The sequence below is a fragment of the Notechis scutatus genome, chromosome 6 (genome assembly GCF_049901735.1).
Source record: "Notechis scutatus isolate UNSWTSFEM ecotype Mainland chromosome 6, rNotScu1.2, whole genome shotgun sequence".
Taxonomy (NCBI): Eukaryota; Metazoa; Chordata; class Lepidosauria; order Squamata; family Elapidae; genus Notechis; species Notechis scutatus.
Window position 1 is genome coordinate 62106909 of NC_142014.1, and position 16850 is coordinate 62123758.

Sequence of the window (16850 nt, forward strand, 5' to 3'; positions counted from 1 at the left end):
TTTTAGGATTGTGATGGTTACTATGCAGAGTTCCTATCTTTTTGTGAAATACTTTCTGGGTGAATTCACACATGTTAAATTTTAAGATGGTTTCTGAATCTAACTTTGAATTCTGGAGCCATTTTGTTTCAATCCAGTTGCTTGGGGTTTAATCGAATCATAGATAAGCAAAGCATAATTTGATGTCTCAAATCCAGACTGGTTTTGGTTGGGTTTATCTATTGCACTAATCTATTAGCAGCACCATGTGTGAGCTACCTTGAGCCTCTCTAAGCCACAGTCAGCACTCTAATTAAATTATGTCTTAGCATGATATGTCTTCCTTTTTCAGCTGCAATGGATGATTGGAGCAGCAGTAACAAACTCATACAGAGGCTGGATTTTTCCAGATGTGGAGAAGACAGTGAGTTGGAAGAGGATAATGGTTTAAGAATGGAAGATGTGAAGCATGCCACTCCACAGAAAAATTGTGAGTTTCAGAACTGGAGGACACATTCTCCTTTCCCAGTGACCCCTCAGAGACAATTGAATGATTGTTCTCCAGCACGCCCAGGTTCTTGGGTGAATCCTGTCAGGAGATGTAGGGACTCTTTGCGAAAGAAAACTGTCCCTTTGGAAGATTACCCTGGAACTCCTTTGCATTATGTTACTTGGCAGAAGCTGCAACTCTGTGATACCCCGAATACTCCAAAGGTATGGTGATGGTGGCAATAATAATTCACAATCTGTTCTTCTGAGAGTATCCAAGCCAACTACTGTAAGAGCATATTCTTGATCTTCAGTCTTTCATCATACTTGAAACTTAATATTGCTAATTGCTTCTGGATTTATGGTCCATAAAACGTATCTGCTGTTTTAAGTGAAATTGGTCATGTCAGATAAGATTTTATGAGTTTCTTAGAGGAGAGGCGACATAGACCTCCATTAGTGTTCAGCTTTGAATTGTTTGGGGTGAATCCAAAACAGTGTGCCCAGACATAATAATAAGGTTCAAAAAGATGAATCTAAGCTTGCTACTTGAAGAGCACCAAAAGGGACATTTTGAGATTTTAATAAAATTATGCATTCGAGCATGAACAATGTTTTATTAGACTCTGCTGCATAATATATACATTTAATGTATGCATAGTAATGAGCAGCATTCAAATTATACTAAACAAAGTATATCTGGAGTGGTGCGGTGGCCTAGAGGTAGAGCTCTCACCTCACAGTCAGGAGGTTGTGAGTTTGATCCTAGGTAGAGGCAGATATTTCTCTCTCTGAGCACAATGAAAATATATCTGCTGAACAAATCTCCACATTGGTGACAGGAAGAGCATCCAGCCATTAAACACTCTGCTAGCTTCATTCAGTTGCCCAGACTCCAACTCACACAGGATTATGGGGTTGTTAAAAGATGATGGTGATGATAATGATGATAATAATGCATAATTTATCTCTTGCTTATTCTTTGGGAATTGTAAAATATGGGAGAACGCTTGGATTGTAAGCCTCCAACAAATGAATGGGTTGGATTTCTGGTGTTTCTCTGCAAAGTGGAGAATGAAATCTTTGCTTTCTGCAAGGTGGTATCAAAGTGGATAGATGTTGGGTTTTTTCCCAACTTGAGTGTCACAAGACCATCTGAGCGCATTAGATCAAATTTAAGTTTAGTAAACTTAAGTTTAGTAAAAAGGTTGTTGTGTGTGACGCATACAACGATTCTGAAATGCAGTAGAGGACTGAGTAGAGGACTGCATAATGTATTTTGATATTGGGGAATATTAGGTCTTTCGCCCTATAAATTGGGAAGTTGTAAAATGCTGGTGCTATAAAGCAGTTAAACTCAAAGTCATGTCGTCATAGCAGCGTCACATGACATATCAGGACTTTTTCCCCCCTTAGCTAAACTGGGCGTGGGCGTGGCCAGTGCATGATGCATTCGGCCGACAGGCCGCGAGTTTGACAGCCCTGCTATAGAGGTTTTCCCATGGGCAATTTTTTTTTTGTTTTTTTGCTCTAGAGTCTCTTAAGTAAGACAGCTTTCCCTTCACCTGTGGGAAAATTTCCCTCCAAAGGGATGAGGAACTTGCGATTCACTTCCTGTCCTGACCCAGAGGAGGCTCCTTCAGCTTCTTTGGTTAATATTAATCCGTTTACACCTGAATCGTATCGTCAGATGGTCTTCCATCCCAGCGGCAAGAGGAAAGCCAGAGGGGAGTCGTGAGTGTTTTCTTCCTAAGATATTTCTCAAAGGATGCAAAATAAGATGACCAGGTAGTCATCTCTGCAGAATCATAAGGTTAGAATTTAGACTGCTTAGTGTAACTCTCTGATCCAAAGACTAATCCAAATTGAAGCATCCATGACACATAGTTGTCTAGTTTCTGCTTAGATATATTCAACACAATTGAACCATCCCAGCTCATTTGGTAATTTGATCCACCTCTCTAAATAAATCCTGTTTCTTTACATCTTGTTTCAAACCTTTGTAACTTCTCTTCCCTTCCTTCCTCCCTTGCTTCTTCACTCTGCCCCTTTTACCCCCTTGTCTCTCCACCTCCATTTCCCTCTTCTGTATTCCCCTTTTCTGTTGCTTTCTAACATTATATCCACTTTTCACATTATTTTTCCCTTTTTTGGCTGTTTTTTTAGGTCTTAAATTCTCCATTCTCTTTCCCCCCTTTCCCCTTTCTTCCCCAGATAAAATTACTTGTTCATTAAAGATGGCTTCTTCTTTGTCCCAATCTTCTTGTTGCGCAGTCTTTTCTTGTAGTTTCTCATAGGTACAGATCGCCATTTCTAAGAATTGAAAAACGGAGCCAAAAGAGCCCTTCCCTTCTTGTTCCTCTTCTTTATATTTTTTAAATTCCATTTTCAGTTCATCCACAAGTGATGCCATTGTAGATTTTTTTAAACAACCACCCAATTGTTTTTAGTCATTCAAATATAATTTCCAGAAGTCCCAAAGTCACCAAGCAATCCAAATACACATAAGCTGTTTCTTTTAACACTTTCTTCTTTTTTCACTTTCTCTTCCTGGGGTTACTATTTAGTTGCAAAGTTCCAGTTAAAATGTATCTTTTAGAAGTCTTATTAAGATTTAACTTTAGATTCTTTTGAATTTCAGGCAGACTCCTTCCAAATCCTGCCCTTATTCTTTTCCTCTCCCTTCCCACTTATAGCACACACAAAAAAAATTTTTTTTTAGTGTTCAGAAATCTTTGTTGAAATCTTTGTGCATTTAATTATACTTCCAGTTTAATTACCAAATTGCCAAAGTGGATTTTTCCAATTTCTCATTCATCTCTCTTCGCTGTCAACATAAGGAAGGAGAGTGGAAAAAAAAAACTTTCCATTTTCACTTTCATTCGCTGCTTCTGAGTCTTCTTTGGGAGCGATGTATCTTTTATAAAATTTAAATTCCAGGATACCTTAGTTGTTGCTTCTTATCCCGGTCAGCCAAAACTTTCACTTCTTAACTTCCTCCTGCACTTTCTTTTCCGGATGAGTGCTTCTTTGAGGCGGCCATTTCTGACCGCCGCTCTTACCGCCTTCGGGAAAGGGAGTTTAGCCAGCTGAGGAGGAAAGATGCGGCTTTCCTTGACCCTGCTGGGATCTCCCCCCTCTTCACCACCTCTACGGGGTGGCTTAGCCCCGAAGCCAGCTGGCTCGGGGCGCTCCAGCGGTGAGCCCAGGCAGAAACCGTGCACTATCGCGGATTCCTGCCTGCCGCCAAAGCCCTGCAAACCGGACCTGAAAGAGTTATGACTCTTGAAGGACCCCCATTTGCTCCTTTCCAGGGTGTGGGTTAAGGGGGGAGGGGACAAACATAACAAGTCCTTCATGCTAAGGTTCAGTCACAGCCACTTTCTCCTTATCCAGATCCTTACAGCTCCAGGCACCAAGCAAGCTCTTGAATAGCACTAATTGTTTGGCGTAGATTAGGCATGTATAGCTTAGTATCATTGATACCAAACCCCATGCCGGGAATGACCTTGCTCAGCAGCTTCATATAGATTTTAAATTGATCTTTTTTGCAGAATGGTAATTCCCAGGTTGTCTGAAAATTGGGTGTAAAATTGATTTAAGCCTGTATTGTAGATCCATGCTTAGTTTGTTGGCCTAGTATAGAAAAAAAAAAATCTGAGCCCTCACGCAATACCACAACAACAGTGACACTCATTATTAAGTGTTTGTTATAGTGTGCTCGCCTGTTCACTGAGGAGTTACCACACAGCTGCACACACTGGACAAAAAGATGTCTGACCTGATCTTGCTAACCTGCCATAGTTCTAGGCTTCCTTCCAAGGCAGCTCAGAATAGCATACTGTCATTCCCCGTATTATTTAATTATTTTATTTAGGCTCATAACTTCAATATGATAGAGAATTGTTTCTTTATGAAAAATCTAAATTACTAACTACTCCCAAGTTCAAGGGTGCATCTGCTGGGGTTCTAAAATGAATGATTTTCAGTTCTTTGAATGTTAAGCTGCAGAAGTGCCTATGTAACTCCTTCATAGAGCCTGAACCTATCTCCAAAATAATAGTGCTACCGGACCTTGGCTGCAAAAAATATATATAATCTAATAATAATTATATGATAGCAAAATTACTGAAAACTCTTGGCTACCATGTACCAGCGATCTGGATTCACAGCAATGAATCCAGATATGAAACCCATAGAAACTACTAATATTTAAATATTTAGAAGGTTCACACATCATTGGAATATGAAACTCATACATGTGATTAAACTTATCATTTTAGAGAGGATTCCAACCAAACAAATGGACCAATGGAGCTGGGAATGCCTGCCAAGGTGAGTAATAAGAGATAAACAAATACCACCCAATTTTGCTTCATTTGCTTGAAGGAAAAATACCTGCACTACCCTTGAACAATAGAGAAATCATGATTTGGAACACATTTTCGAAGAAAAATATATACATTAATTCATGTTAATATGTACTTTAGTGTGTGTAAGGAGAAAGAAACAAAGAGGGCAACAGTGCAATGTGTCTGTGTTTGTAATAGCTGTAGATCAGGGGTCAAACTCTATTTCAAACTCAATTTCATTGAGGGCTGCATCAGAGCTGTAGTAGACCTGGGGTGGTGGTGGCAGGAGGGGGGGCTTGGCCGACTGGACGGGTGTGGCCAACTGGATGGGCATGGCCAGTTTACTGCCACTCACTGGGTGTGACCGACTAGGTGAGTGTGGGTGTGGCCAGTTCGGTGGGCATGGCCAGCTTGATGTCACTCCCCAAACCACTGGCATGTTTCCTCTTTGCATTGGGGAGACCGGGCGAAGTGACATGGGCCGGCCCCTTACATTTTCCAGGCTGGCCCCACGGGCTGGATCCGACCACAAGGCCCAACCGCGGGCCTTGTGTTTGACACCCTTGCTGTACATAATCCGATGGCTGCCCTTTGCAGATCTCTATGGTCTTGGGAAAAGATATGACTGCTTTAAGGAGGTACCACGTCACTGTATTGCATGGTTAGAATCAGATCCAAAGCATTGCATATCCATGCATTATGATATGGAATACCCGAAGACTTTAGTCTGAGAGATTGTCTAACTATTGAAATGAGTCGAAAATGGTCATTGTGTATCATTGTATATCTGCAGTTCTGCTAAATTGGAGAGCAGAAATGTTCCAGGTACTGGGAATTCAATCTCTGAATTATCTTACTGACTTCAGGGGTGATGAGGATACTGTTCTGATATTCATTTCACACTTTAGTGCTAATTTCTGCATTTTCTGTAAATGTTTTGGATTGCTTCCATTTAAGAGGAAAAGAATCCCAAACCAAAATATACGAACAGTTTTACTATAACTGAAAATAATGTTCTGAAGGCTAAGAAAATCCCAGTTACAAAAACCATTCCTTATTTGATTATGCTACACTTTTATTAAAGAGTTCCATATTTTAATTAGCCTTCAAAGCAAAACTCCCTCATTTTTTAAAATGTATTTAGAAACTTCTAAAATGGAATAAATATTTTGTACCTCCCATTTGTAGATATGGAAAACTATGGCCTGTTAAGGAGAAGAGATTTTGGAAGTTGGGAAGAAAACTAGTTTATTGAACTCTGAATTCTTTTCTTACCATTGTTACAAATTACTATTAATTACAGCAGGAGAAATTAGGCAATTAAAAGTCTCTAATTGAACACCTAATGAAGACAAAGCTCCTTAAAGAGTATTATGATGTGGGGGGAGAGAAGAACAGTTTTACTGAGCAGTAAATACCTTCTGCTGTTGTGTTCTCCTTCTCAAATATCGTATTATCCTCCCCCTTGAGTCACAGCACAATTACTAGGGTTTACAAGGTGGATTTTTATTTTCTACTAGAAATGTAGAAGGGATAAAGCAACATTGCCCTCTTTTGGTAGAAAACCAGGCTGATTCTAAAATATACCTTTGGCCTTCTTTAGCATCTTTTTTTGCCTTTGGCCTTGAGAAATAAAAGGAAAGGGTGGGCTCCTAATTAAGGTGAAACCTTATTCATTTAAGAGCAGTATTTTCAACAAACCACCTAAAAGAGTTGTCAGAAATATGCAGGAGTTGAAGATCTCTGGATTTCTTGTTCAAGCAAAATGGTTAAGGAAATCAAGACTGGAGAAAAGGGGTAGAAAAGAGATTGCTTTGATGCTGAAATAATCCTAGTCAGAATGTAAAGATAGGATTTAGAACAGGGATCCCCAACCTTTTTGGCGCCGTGGCCCGGTACCGGCATCAGCTGGGCGCCGCGGCCCGGTACCCGGCATCAACTGGCGCCGCCATCTTTTTGATGAAAAAGTGCTTCCGGTGACCTCACGGAAGCACTTTTCGTCAAAAAGATGGATGCGCCACTCGGTGAGCTTTTCGGTAGAAATGGCTTTCTACCGGAAAAGCTCACCGGGCGCTAGCGCCGCCATCTTTTTGATGAAAAAGTGCTTCCGGTGAGCTTTCTACCCGAAAAGCTCACCGGAAGCACTTTTTACCAAAAAGATGGCGGCGCCCAGCAACCAGCGGCCCGGTAAGAGTTGTTCCACGAACCGGTATCGGTCCGCGGACCGGCAGTTGGGGACCCCTGATATAGAAGACAGTTAACAGGAATTTGATTGTGACTATGTTTACATAGTCAGATACTGAAGGGGTCTAGATATTGAAGTATAACTCCCAGCATCCTTCTCCTTAGCCATGTTTCCTAGGGATGCTTGATATTTTAATTCACAAACAACTGGACTGCCATAAAATGCTTTCCACTGCTGTGTTCACTGTAGTATCACTGTTGTTTCCAGGCTAGAAGCTCTGGAACCTAGTTACTATGGTTTGAAAATTATGGTTTGTTACTTTATAATCTATTGTATAAACTCAAATAACTGTCCAAAGGATTACACTTTAAAAAGATTGAGGATGGAACATAGTCCTCTACATCTAGAAACAATCAAATTTGGAAAGGCTTGGAGGAGCCTGAAGTAAGATTTTGTATTACAGGAGATCAACAAGCTCTCCTCTATCTTTGGTGAGCAGGGCAGCCATATCTATTCTTCTCATCCATCCTTAGAGATTCCTCTTGCGTGAGAGCAACATGGTTTCCCGCTACAAGAAGGAATTCCTGGAGCTGGAGAAGATTGGTGTGGGGGAATTTGGTTCTGTTTATAAGTGCATCAAAAGGCTGGATGGTTGTGTCTATGCCATTAAACGCTCAAAGAAACCCCTTGCTGGCTCCTCAGATGAGTAAGTGTAAAATTATAAATATCTCCGTACATGCCACCCTTCTTCCTCCAATGATGGCAATATTTTGTTCTGAATTTCTGAAACCAAACAGTACATCTTCTGTTATGTTTTCTTGACAGCATACAGATCAGTAGACTTTAGGTAGGCTTTGAAAATGTCTTTCTCGGATTGAGCTTAAATCTTGGATCCATCCATGTTGTCCCAAAGTTGCTTTTTCAGGAGGCAACTGAATCTCTAAAAGGATGCAAGTGACCAGCTGTCTGCATGGAATATAAATCCTTCCACTCCCCACCATCCTGTCAGAGCTGAAGAAGCTTCTTGGATGAGAAGCGAAACGTTTTCAAAATAAAAAACAAGGAAGTCCAGTTGCCTCCTGAAAAAGCACCTTTGGGACAAACATGACCTGGAGGACTGAAAATCTCTACAGATATCCATTCATGTTGTTTTCTTGGTAACCTATTGATAGTTGTGCCCCTGCCTTCTGGAATATTTTAAAAAAACTTCTTAGTTTTTTCTATAGTCCTGGGAACTCCTGGATGCTCCCATTCAAGTATAAACTGGACTGTTTAGCTTTTTCCAAGGCCAGCTGTATGTTGCTATTTGCTATGACAGAGCCTTGAAAAAAGGTGACATTAAAACAATTTAGGGCAATTTTTTTTTAAAGCCATCAGATTTTTCATCTTGTCCTTCAAAGCAGCTTTTTCTTTGGTCCAGTGATACAAAAGTATGTGGCCATACATCTTTCAAAGAGTACATATGGGCAAATACTTTGCTCCCAATTTTACATATGGTAGATTAAAATCAAAGTGAAAGCTCTGAGGCATGCATTTATTCTTTAAAATTTCTGAAATCCCCAGAATGATTAATCTTCACTCACTGTTGGAGTGCCATAATAGTGTGCCTTGGAAAAGCACCTTTGGGACAACCATGACTGAAAATCTCCTCAGATGTTTCAATAAACTGGATTCCTGTATTGCAGTAAGCAAGGTGATTTGCTTGGTTTTAGCTTAGTGAGTTGAATGAACCCAGCTGCTAGTATAGTCTGCTGTGGGAACCAAGCTAAGGTATCTCCAGAACAGCTTCTGAAACCCTTTCCTGTCAAAATCCTTGTAACATGATCCTAGTTGGAATTATGTCTCTCTCTTTCTGCGTCTGCTTGCAGGCAGATGGCTTTGCGGGAAGTCTATGCGCATGCAGTGCTTGGTCATCATCCCCATGTTGTCCGTTACTACTCTGCTTGGGCAGAAGATGATCACATGATCATACAGAATGAGCACTGCAATGGTAAGGAGATGGGTAAGGACATTTTTGCTTCACCATGCCAAATTCAGGAAACGTTATGAATTCCCTCATTCAGTTCAGCCTTAGGGATAATATGATATATGCCTTGCACCAGACTTCCATGCTGGTTCTAAATAATGGGGCTTATAGTTTACTTCATTGTAATAGGGTGAAAGATTTCGGGTTGAGAGAGACTGCAACAATGAATTGTATATTTTTAATACCTATGAACTTTAAAAATCTAGCACAAATGAGCACAGATATCAAGAATTCTAACAAGAGAAGGCAGAGGAAAATAGATGTGCTTCTGAATTCCTAGCACTTTTAAAGCATATATGCAGGTGACTTTGGTTTTAAAAGTGTGACTAGTGTACTGCTATCCTAAGTCTGTAAATTATGAATATTGGTTCTCTGTAATTAAACAGATTGATTTGCTTTGGTAATTACCTCAAGCCATTTTCTAACAGCTTAGTTATCAATTCAAACCTGTTCGTGCAGTATCCTAGCAAATCCTTATTAGAAAACTGATAATAGCAAATATGATTACATTTCATGAAGTTTTCACATCAGCTTTCATCATTATTCACCTTTCCTAATGTTGTATGTTTTGTACTTGTTGGACTTCCAAAATTCAAGTCAGTTCTTGTCCTATATAATAAGCATCAGATATAAAGAAGCATCAAATTTACAGAAGCTGGTTAAATCTTCATATTTCATGGGTACTTTCACATAGAACTTTGGGACCAAATCCAAGCTAACTTTCCTGTTGTTGAGTGCTCCAAACCTCAAACTGAGAAACTCCCATTTTGTAATTTTAACTGGTTGATTTCTTTAGGACTTAAGATCAGGCAGTCTTCCTATTTGTGAGAGCATGATTTCCCTCCCTCCTTCCAAAGTGCCATGGTGCCCTTGCACCAGATTTTGTGCAAGCCTATTGGTTTCTTTCTCTTTTTCATCTTGTCAATGAATGTGGCAGTACTAAACAAGAAGAAAACAAATTCTTGGGGAAAATAGATGACATCTGCACTTCTTTTTTATTAATTGGAAAGTCATCTCTGGCTGTTATCCCAACAGCAAGTATAACTGTGGGATTTGCAATAAACAGCTTTGAGGGTGTGGAGAATGGTAATAATATCTGTGTAAAAGTCTCCAGATAGAATGATTGACACAGGGGTCTATGTACCATCCAATAGCACACAAAATAATATTTCTATGTATGAATATTTTATTGCTTTTATTATGTGATTTAGTATTTAATTGTAATATATATTTTTGAATTATAAGCTGCTCAGAGTCACTGATTGAAATGGATGGCTATAGAAATTGACGAATGAATGAATGAATGCTTGGTTTTCCACAGGTGGGAGCCTTCAGGATGTACTTTTGGAAAATTCAAAGACAGCAGATCATTTCAAAGAATCTGAGCTGAAGGAAATTTTATTGCAAGTGTCCATGGGGCTGAAATACATTCACACTTCTGGCCTGGTTCATATGGATATCAAACCAAGTAAGTGTGTCTGGTCAGTAATGCTTTATTCATATGAGTTATTAAATCATTTGAGTTATGAGCATTTTGGTCCATCTTTCAGTACCTCATGGTGATATATACAAATGTTTCCTTCCTTCCTTCCTTCCTTCCTTCCTTCCACAACTCTATGGTATATATTTTGCTTAGAGTGACTAGACAGTGGTGCAATTCAACCAGTGTAACAACCGGTTCGGTGAGCACGGGTTCCGTGTTTTAAAAAGCCCATTTTCAGCTCTAATACTTACCTTCTACTGCAGCCCCTGTGAATAAAACAGCTGAGCTCTGCCATGCGAATCAGCTGCGCTCTAAAACAACGAAATAAAGCACAGGAAAGAGCGTGGGTGGGCGAGGCCAAATGCTCACCGGAACTAGCAGTTTGCCTGAACTGGTCTGAACCAGTAGAATTCCACCCTGTGACTACGCCAAATTCAAACTTGATGGTGAAACTAGTATAGGGTCATGATCACTTAAGGTTTTAGGATTTCCTCTCATATTTATTTGGAATTGTAAGCATTCTAGAATAGAGCTATGAAAGGTCATTACAGATTCTCAATTAAAGTTCACCCATAAATTATTGACTGATTCAAGTTGCATGATCTTTAATAGACCTTCTCTCTTTCTGCCATGGGTTTTAAAATATTATGCAATAATGTAGTTGTTTGGTTTTAATGTGCTGTATAAACCACTCAATGGTAATTTTTTTAAAAAAACACTATTAAACAAATCTTGACTTAGTACCTTGCTGCATGCAATGACTAATGGACTATTTGCACAGTATCGTAATACATATCCTTTTTTTTTTTGCTCACATCCTTATTTTCTGCTTATCTTGCCACCTGGGACAAGACTGTTTTTCACAAGAAACAGAGTTCATACTTCTATATTTTTCTTAATGGTGCTTTTATGATGTGCAGATGGTTACAATTTGTAAGCCACATTCACTGTAGCTGATATAAGTTATCTGAATGCATACTGCAAGCTAACACAATTTCTCCTTGATTGCAGGCAATATTTTTATATGCCATCGTCTACCTGGGTCTGTGGGTCAAGAGGAGAGTGATGGGGAGGATGATGAAGTTACGACTTCAAACGTGGTATATAAAATTGGTGTGTGTCTTGGGTTTTGGTTTTTTTGGACCACTTGTTGTCAAATGATTTCCAACATAGAATTTGCCTATGTTTCCCAATTGCTGTGTCAGAGCAGTCTGCATTAGATATTTTTAAACTATCATATTTATAAATCAGTGGGTTTCAGCTAGTGTATTGCTGATTAAGTGTGATCAGTGAAACCATTGCTTCTTTGCCCGGGTTACAGTCCACAATAAAAATATAGCCAAAGTGATAATTGTTCTATTTTTGGAATGTATTCTATAATGTGTTATTAAGAAGCAAATCAGATAGTCTTTACATTCAGTCATAAGTAGCCTGTGATAACAAGAGGTTCAGAGAAGGATAATGTTTTATAGAAAAGGATCCATGTGGATCAGCTATCCAATGTTTAAGAAAAAAGCATCTTCTGCTGGAATGCAAACTCTGTCCTGGCACTGCAGTGCTGTGCCTGCACTTTCAAATGTGCTACACCTAGTGATTCTAGGCACACTCATTTTCTTAGGAAAAGAACCTAGATGAAATCCACTATGGAGAGCTTAAGTCAAATATATTTAGAAGACAGCAGATTGAGATAAGGTAGACATGAGATATATTCATGCTCCTATGATACCTATTTAATTGCAGTTATTATATATGCCACAGAATTTTCCAATATAGATTCCAGCTACAGGCATAGTGGACAAGTCCCCCCAAAAAGAAACCTTTGAAAATCAGTAATGCATCAGAGTATTCAGCAGGTTCTGACCAGTTCTGGAGAACCGGTAGCAGAAATTTTGAGTAATTTGGAGAACCAGCAAATACCACCTCTGACTGGAGATTTTATAGTATCTTTCCCTTGCCACACCCACCAAGCCACGCCCACAGAACCGGTAATAAAAAAAATTACCACTGTAATGCATGTAATGATTTATGTTGCTGACAATGCTCTTTTGGCAGGGGATCTTGGACATGTGACGTCCATAACCAATCCACAAGTAGAGGAGGGAGATTGCCGCTTCTTGGCCAATGAAGTCTTGCAAGAGGTAAAAGTCAGAGGGCATTAGGAACCTTCAAAGCAGAAGAAACTTTTCCTGACATTTCCAAGATTATTCCTTTTATTATGGTCAGGTTCATACATTAATCTTAATTTAATAAAAGTCCCTGGACAAGAATTGAGGCATTACATTCTTAAGAGGTCCAAATGTATTGGCTCATTTGCAGTTATTAGAAACTTATCTGAGTACATGTAGGTTTTAAAAAATTAAAATTAATAGCATGAAATGAGAATACATTAAAACTAGGTCAGGAATCAATTGGTGTTCAGATGTAGTAAAAAAGTAAAGGTTTTCCTTACCAGTCACATCCAATTCTAGAGAGTGGTGCTCATTTCTGATTCACAACTTCAACCTTTGCTGTCTGAAGATGCTTCTGTGGTAATGTAGCCAATATAACTATATGCCAAAGGCACACAAAACACTGTTACACTCTTCTATCCATAATCATTTGTAGTTCTGGTAAGGGTTGACGCTAGTGGTAGTTCCACACTTCTAGAGAAAAAGTTGCCCATTCCAAAATTATAGCTAATATAGGAACATTCTAGTATTTTTGCTACTTGTGTTTGACCTTTGTATTTCATGTCAATGAATACCTAGTAACCAGATTTACATTTAAAGAAAATGTTTCTTACACATCTTCTGGTCAACATCAAATGCTGTAATTCCTACAAATATATATAGAGAATATTCTGGGAATGCCACTTATGTAAACCTATGCATTAGTGTTTTTAAGATATTGTTTTCTTAACTGAATGTGACCTGACATGACTGCATGGGTTTTCTCTTATTTCCTCCATAGCAATATTGCTATCTGCCCAAGGCAGACATCTTTGCTCTTGCCTTAACTATTGCTCTGGCGGCAGGTGCTGGCCCGTTGCCTGCCAATGACACCCCTTGGCACCACATCCGCAGAGGCACCCTTCCACGTATCCCTCAGCAACTGTCATGTGACTTCATAGAACTGCTCAAGGTGAGTTCTTTTGGGGGAGCCAAGGAGAACACTGGCCTTGGAAGTTTGGTGGTAAAAGACCTTCCTCCTTTGTTTTGTGGAACATCAGCTTATGATTCATCCTGACCCAGTTGTGAGGCCATCAGCTGCTGCACTAACCAAGCACCCTCTCCTCCGACCATCTCTTGGCAAGGCTGCCCAGCTTCAGGAACAGCTCAATGTGGAGAAATTCAAAACTGCTATGCTGGAAAGGTGAAGTCTTGTGCTTTCTAATATAAAAGAAAGATGTGTAAATTGTGTACAGTGTGGTTTGGAAACTAATTCCTACCTCTGAGGAGAATTTATTCTAGCTACTATTAAACTTGTATTGAATTTTATACTCGGATCCCTTTATCACCATCAACCATTATAGAATATAAATATGTTGGTTTTGTAGTCTTTAACAAAACATTATACAGGCAGAGTTTTTCTTGAAAGGTTAAAATTATATTGTTTTGAAAGGATAAAGTTGTTTATTGTTGACTTTTCCATTAATCCTTGCTGTGAATCTCCTTTTAAGTGCTGTCTTTCACACTATATATGCATGAAACAGAAAGCCCCCCCCCAAGAGCCTCTTTAAAAAGTGACAAACCAGTTATGTAATATTCAGACAGGAAAAATATTGCAAATAGTAATATTAATTTAAATTAAATTGGTGTTTGTGCTGGCCCAGCTCACTTTTTCAAATAAAGACCCATGCTTGTTCCTTGACCAGAGTACTACGTTTCTCTGAAAATAAAATCCAACCAAAAAATAAGACCTAGGATGATTTTTCAGCATCATGAGTCTGTGCTGGTTATACAGAATGAATTGGCATTTATTTCACGAGCCAAAAACCATATGCTGCTCTCTTTTGCAAAGCACTCTCAGTCACAAGGAAGCATATGGAATTTGAATTCAGCAACTCTGGTCTGGTTTAAGAGATCACCATATTCCAAGATAAGGAAGCATCTGTTGAATTAAGAAAATTGCACATACTGAGCTGCATCCTTAGTTTTGGGAAAGATTCATTTCTTTATGGTCCACTGGATTGTTTATTAATCTTGTTGTCTTATTTTTGTGTAGAGAGCTGAGAGCAGCCCGAGTTGCCCAGGCCTTTCAAAAGGATCCATCTTTAGATCGGACCAGAGCACAAGAATCTGGAATCAATTTAAGGCATCAGAACACCAAGAAGCGTCTGGTTGGAGGAAAAAATACTCGATCTTTTAGTTTTACTGCTAGTGGCTATCGGGGACCAGGCTATGCTAGTCACTCAAATAACTGAAATGTATCTCAGTCTGAAAAGTGCCCATTTACCTAATATATATATTTAAGTCATATGTTTACCTAATATATCATGACTCCAAGGAATCATGGTGTTGGCTTGGATCTTTCAGTCTATGAGAACACTGTATAATATTGTATTACAACATAAACCACCTTAATCCTCTCTGAACCCAACAGCTATAAATCATAAACCCAATCAGACATACACTTCAGAAGAGGACAAAACTTTAAGCAGACCATGACAAAACTTTAAGCAGACCAAATCTTCAAAATGAACTTCCTTAATTTTGATGCTTTGATGCATGGTACTAATACGTAGTCCCACGATTCTGGGTGTTATATTCCAATGCATCAGGAGGATGTCAAGTCCTTATTTAAATTGATTGGCATATTTTCTCCCTTGGATTTTCTGAATATCCATAGTTTTCTTTGTTCAACTTTTATATCCATTCAATTTTAAAGACATCTGGTATCCTACTGTTTTATTTTTTTAAAGTCAGAAATTACCATTTGCGGAGTGTTTAAAGAGTTGACTTCTTAGGCAGCAGTGGGTAACTGGTGTTCATGAAAAGATCTTAAGAAGCTGGGTCCTACCTTGGGGTTCTGTTCCCAACAAAGAACACAACTTGAGCAAAATATATTGTATTAAACAAGCCGACCAGATAAAATTTAATGAAGTACGGAAGTTGAGGAAAACATGTCTTCAAATCAGATTATATCTCCTTCCAATGCAGTAGCAGGGAGGTTAAACATATTTAACGTATTTGTTCAGAAAGGGTATGCCTGCTTTATTTTTGGATGAGTAATAGAGATATAGAAAATACAGTTTAGGTGTGAACATTTGAAGCACATAGACAGTAAATCTTTTTTTAAGTCCTACAATTATATTTTGTAAAAAAAAATAAAGCAAATCTAATAAAGCAAATCTTATATGCCAGTCAAAATGTTCACTACGGATAGTATTGCAGGTCCAAAGCTCACTCTTTTATTTATAAATTTAGTTGCAAACTTACTATATGAGCTTCCTAGACATTCCTGAAAAGTCTAGCTGCTGGACAGCCAATAGTCTACTGAGATCTTCTTTTAGTTGCACTTGTGAATAAAACTTTTGAAATTGTTTAAAGGATTGTGTATTTTGCAGACTACTTTACAAGAGAGGGATGGCAACTTTATCCACTTTAACACATTGCTTGGTCTATTCTGTAGACACATAATAACCTGATGGGAATGGACAATCTAATTCTGCTAGAAGGAAATGTCATTGGGTGAATTGTTAGGATTGCATTAAAATATTCCTTTGGAGAGGTCAAAGTAGGTATCGATAAGTCTAGGTGTGGTAAGGAATTGTCGCTAGTAAATTAAAGTCCAGCAATAGTTAATGTTTACTTTTTTCAAACCAGTAAAAATGGAATATATACAAACAATTTTTGATAAGAGTGGTTTTGTTTGAAGGTACACCCATTTCTTGTTTAGCAACTAAGTTCTATCCCATTTGACTAGGTTATTAAGCGAAATGGTTGCTATTAAGTGAACAGTGTGGGTGTATGTGTATGAGAGAGAGAGAGAGAGAGAGAGAGAGAGAGAGAGAGAGAGACTTTTACTGAATTTTAAAGTTGTAGCTACAGGTAGAATTCTGAATCTAAGAAATTAGGCGCGCAGATCACATATACAAAGGGGTTAAATTGATCCCACCCCCCAAAGTCCAAGATCTTCCTCCAATTAAAAGTTCTGAATGTGATCATGTGGGCATCTGCAGGTGGTGATGAGGCTTCTGTCCGTTGACCTTGACATATTTTGATAAAAATTAGCAGTTGCACAGTAGAAAGACAGTTGAGCAAGGAAACAGAAACTTAAGAACAAGAATTTTATACTCCCCCTCCTCCTTCTCATTTACAGCACAGGAATGTAACACCTCCAGCTTTCTTCCCTTCC

The 16850-nt window shown here is 38.8% G+C and overlaps 1 protein-coding gene across 1 annotated transcript; it reads left to right on the top strand.

The window, feature by feature from the left end:
• The first annotated feature begins 336 nt into the window (after nt 1-336).
• On the top strand, nt 337-16038 carry WEE2 (WEE2 oocyte meiosis inhibiting kinase). The gene is made up of 11 exons (XM_026695067.2): nt 337-693; nt 2003-2202; nt 4752-4803; nt 7539-7711; nt 8874-8995; nt 10353-10499; nt 11526-11627; nt 12567-12652; nt 13464-13634; nt 13723-13865; nt 14718-16038. The coding sequence occupies exons 1-11, from the start codon at nt 337-339 to the stop codon at nt 14914-14916; spliced, it is 1752 nt and encodes a 583-aa protein (XP_026550852.1). The 3' UTR covers nt 14917-16038.
• Nucleotides 16039-16850: the final 812 nt, after the last annotated feature.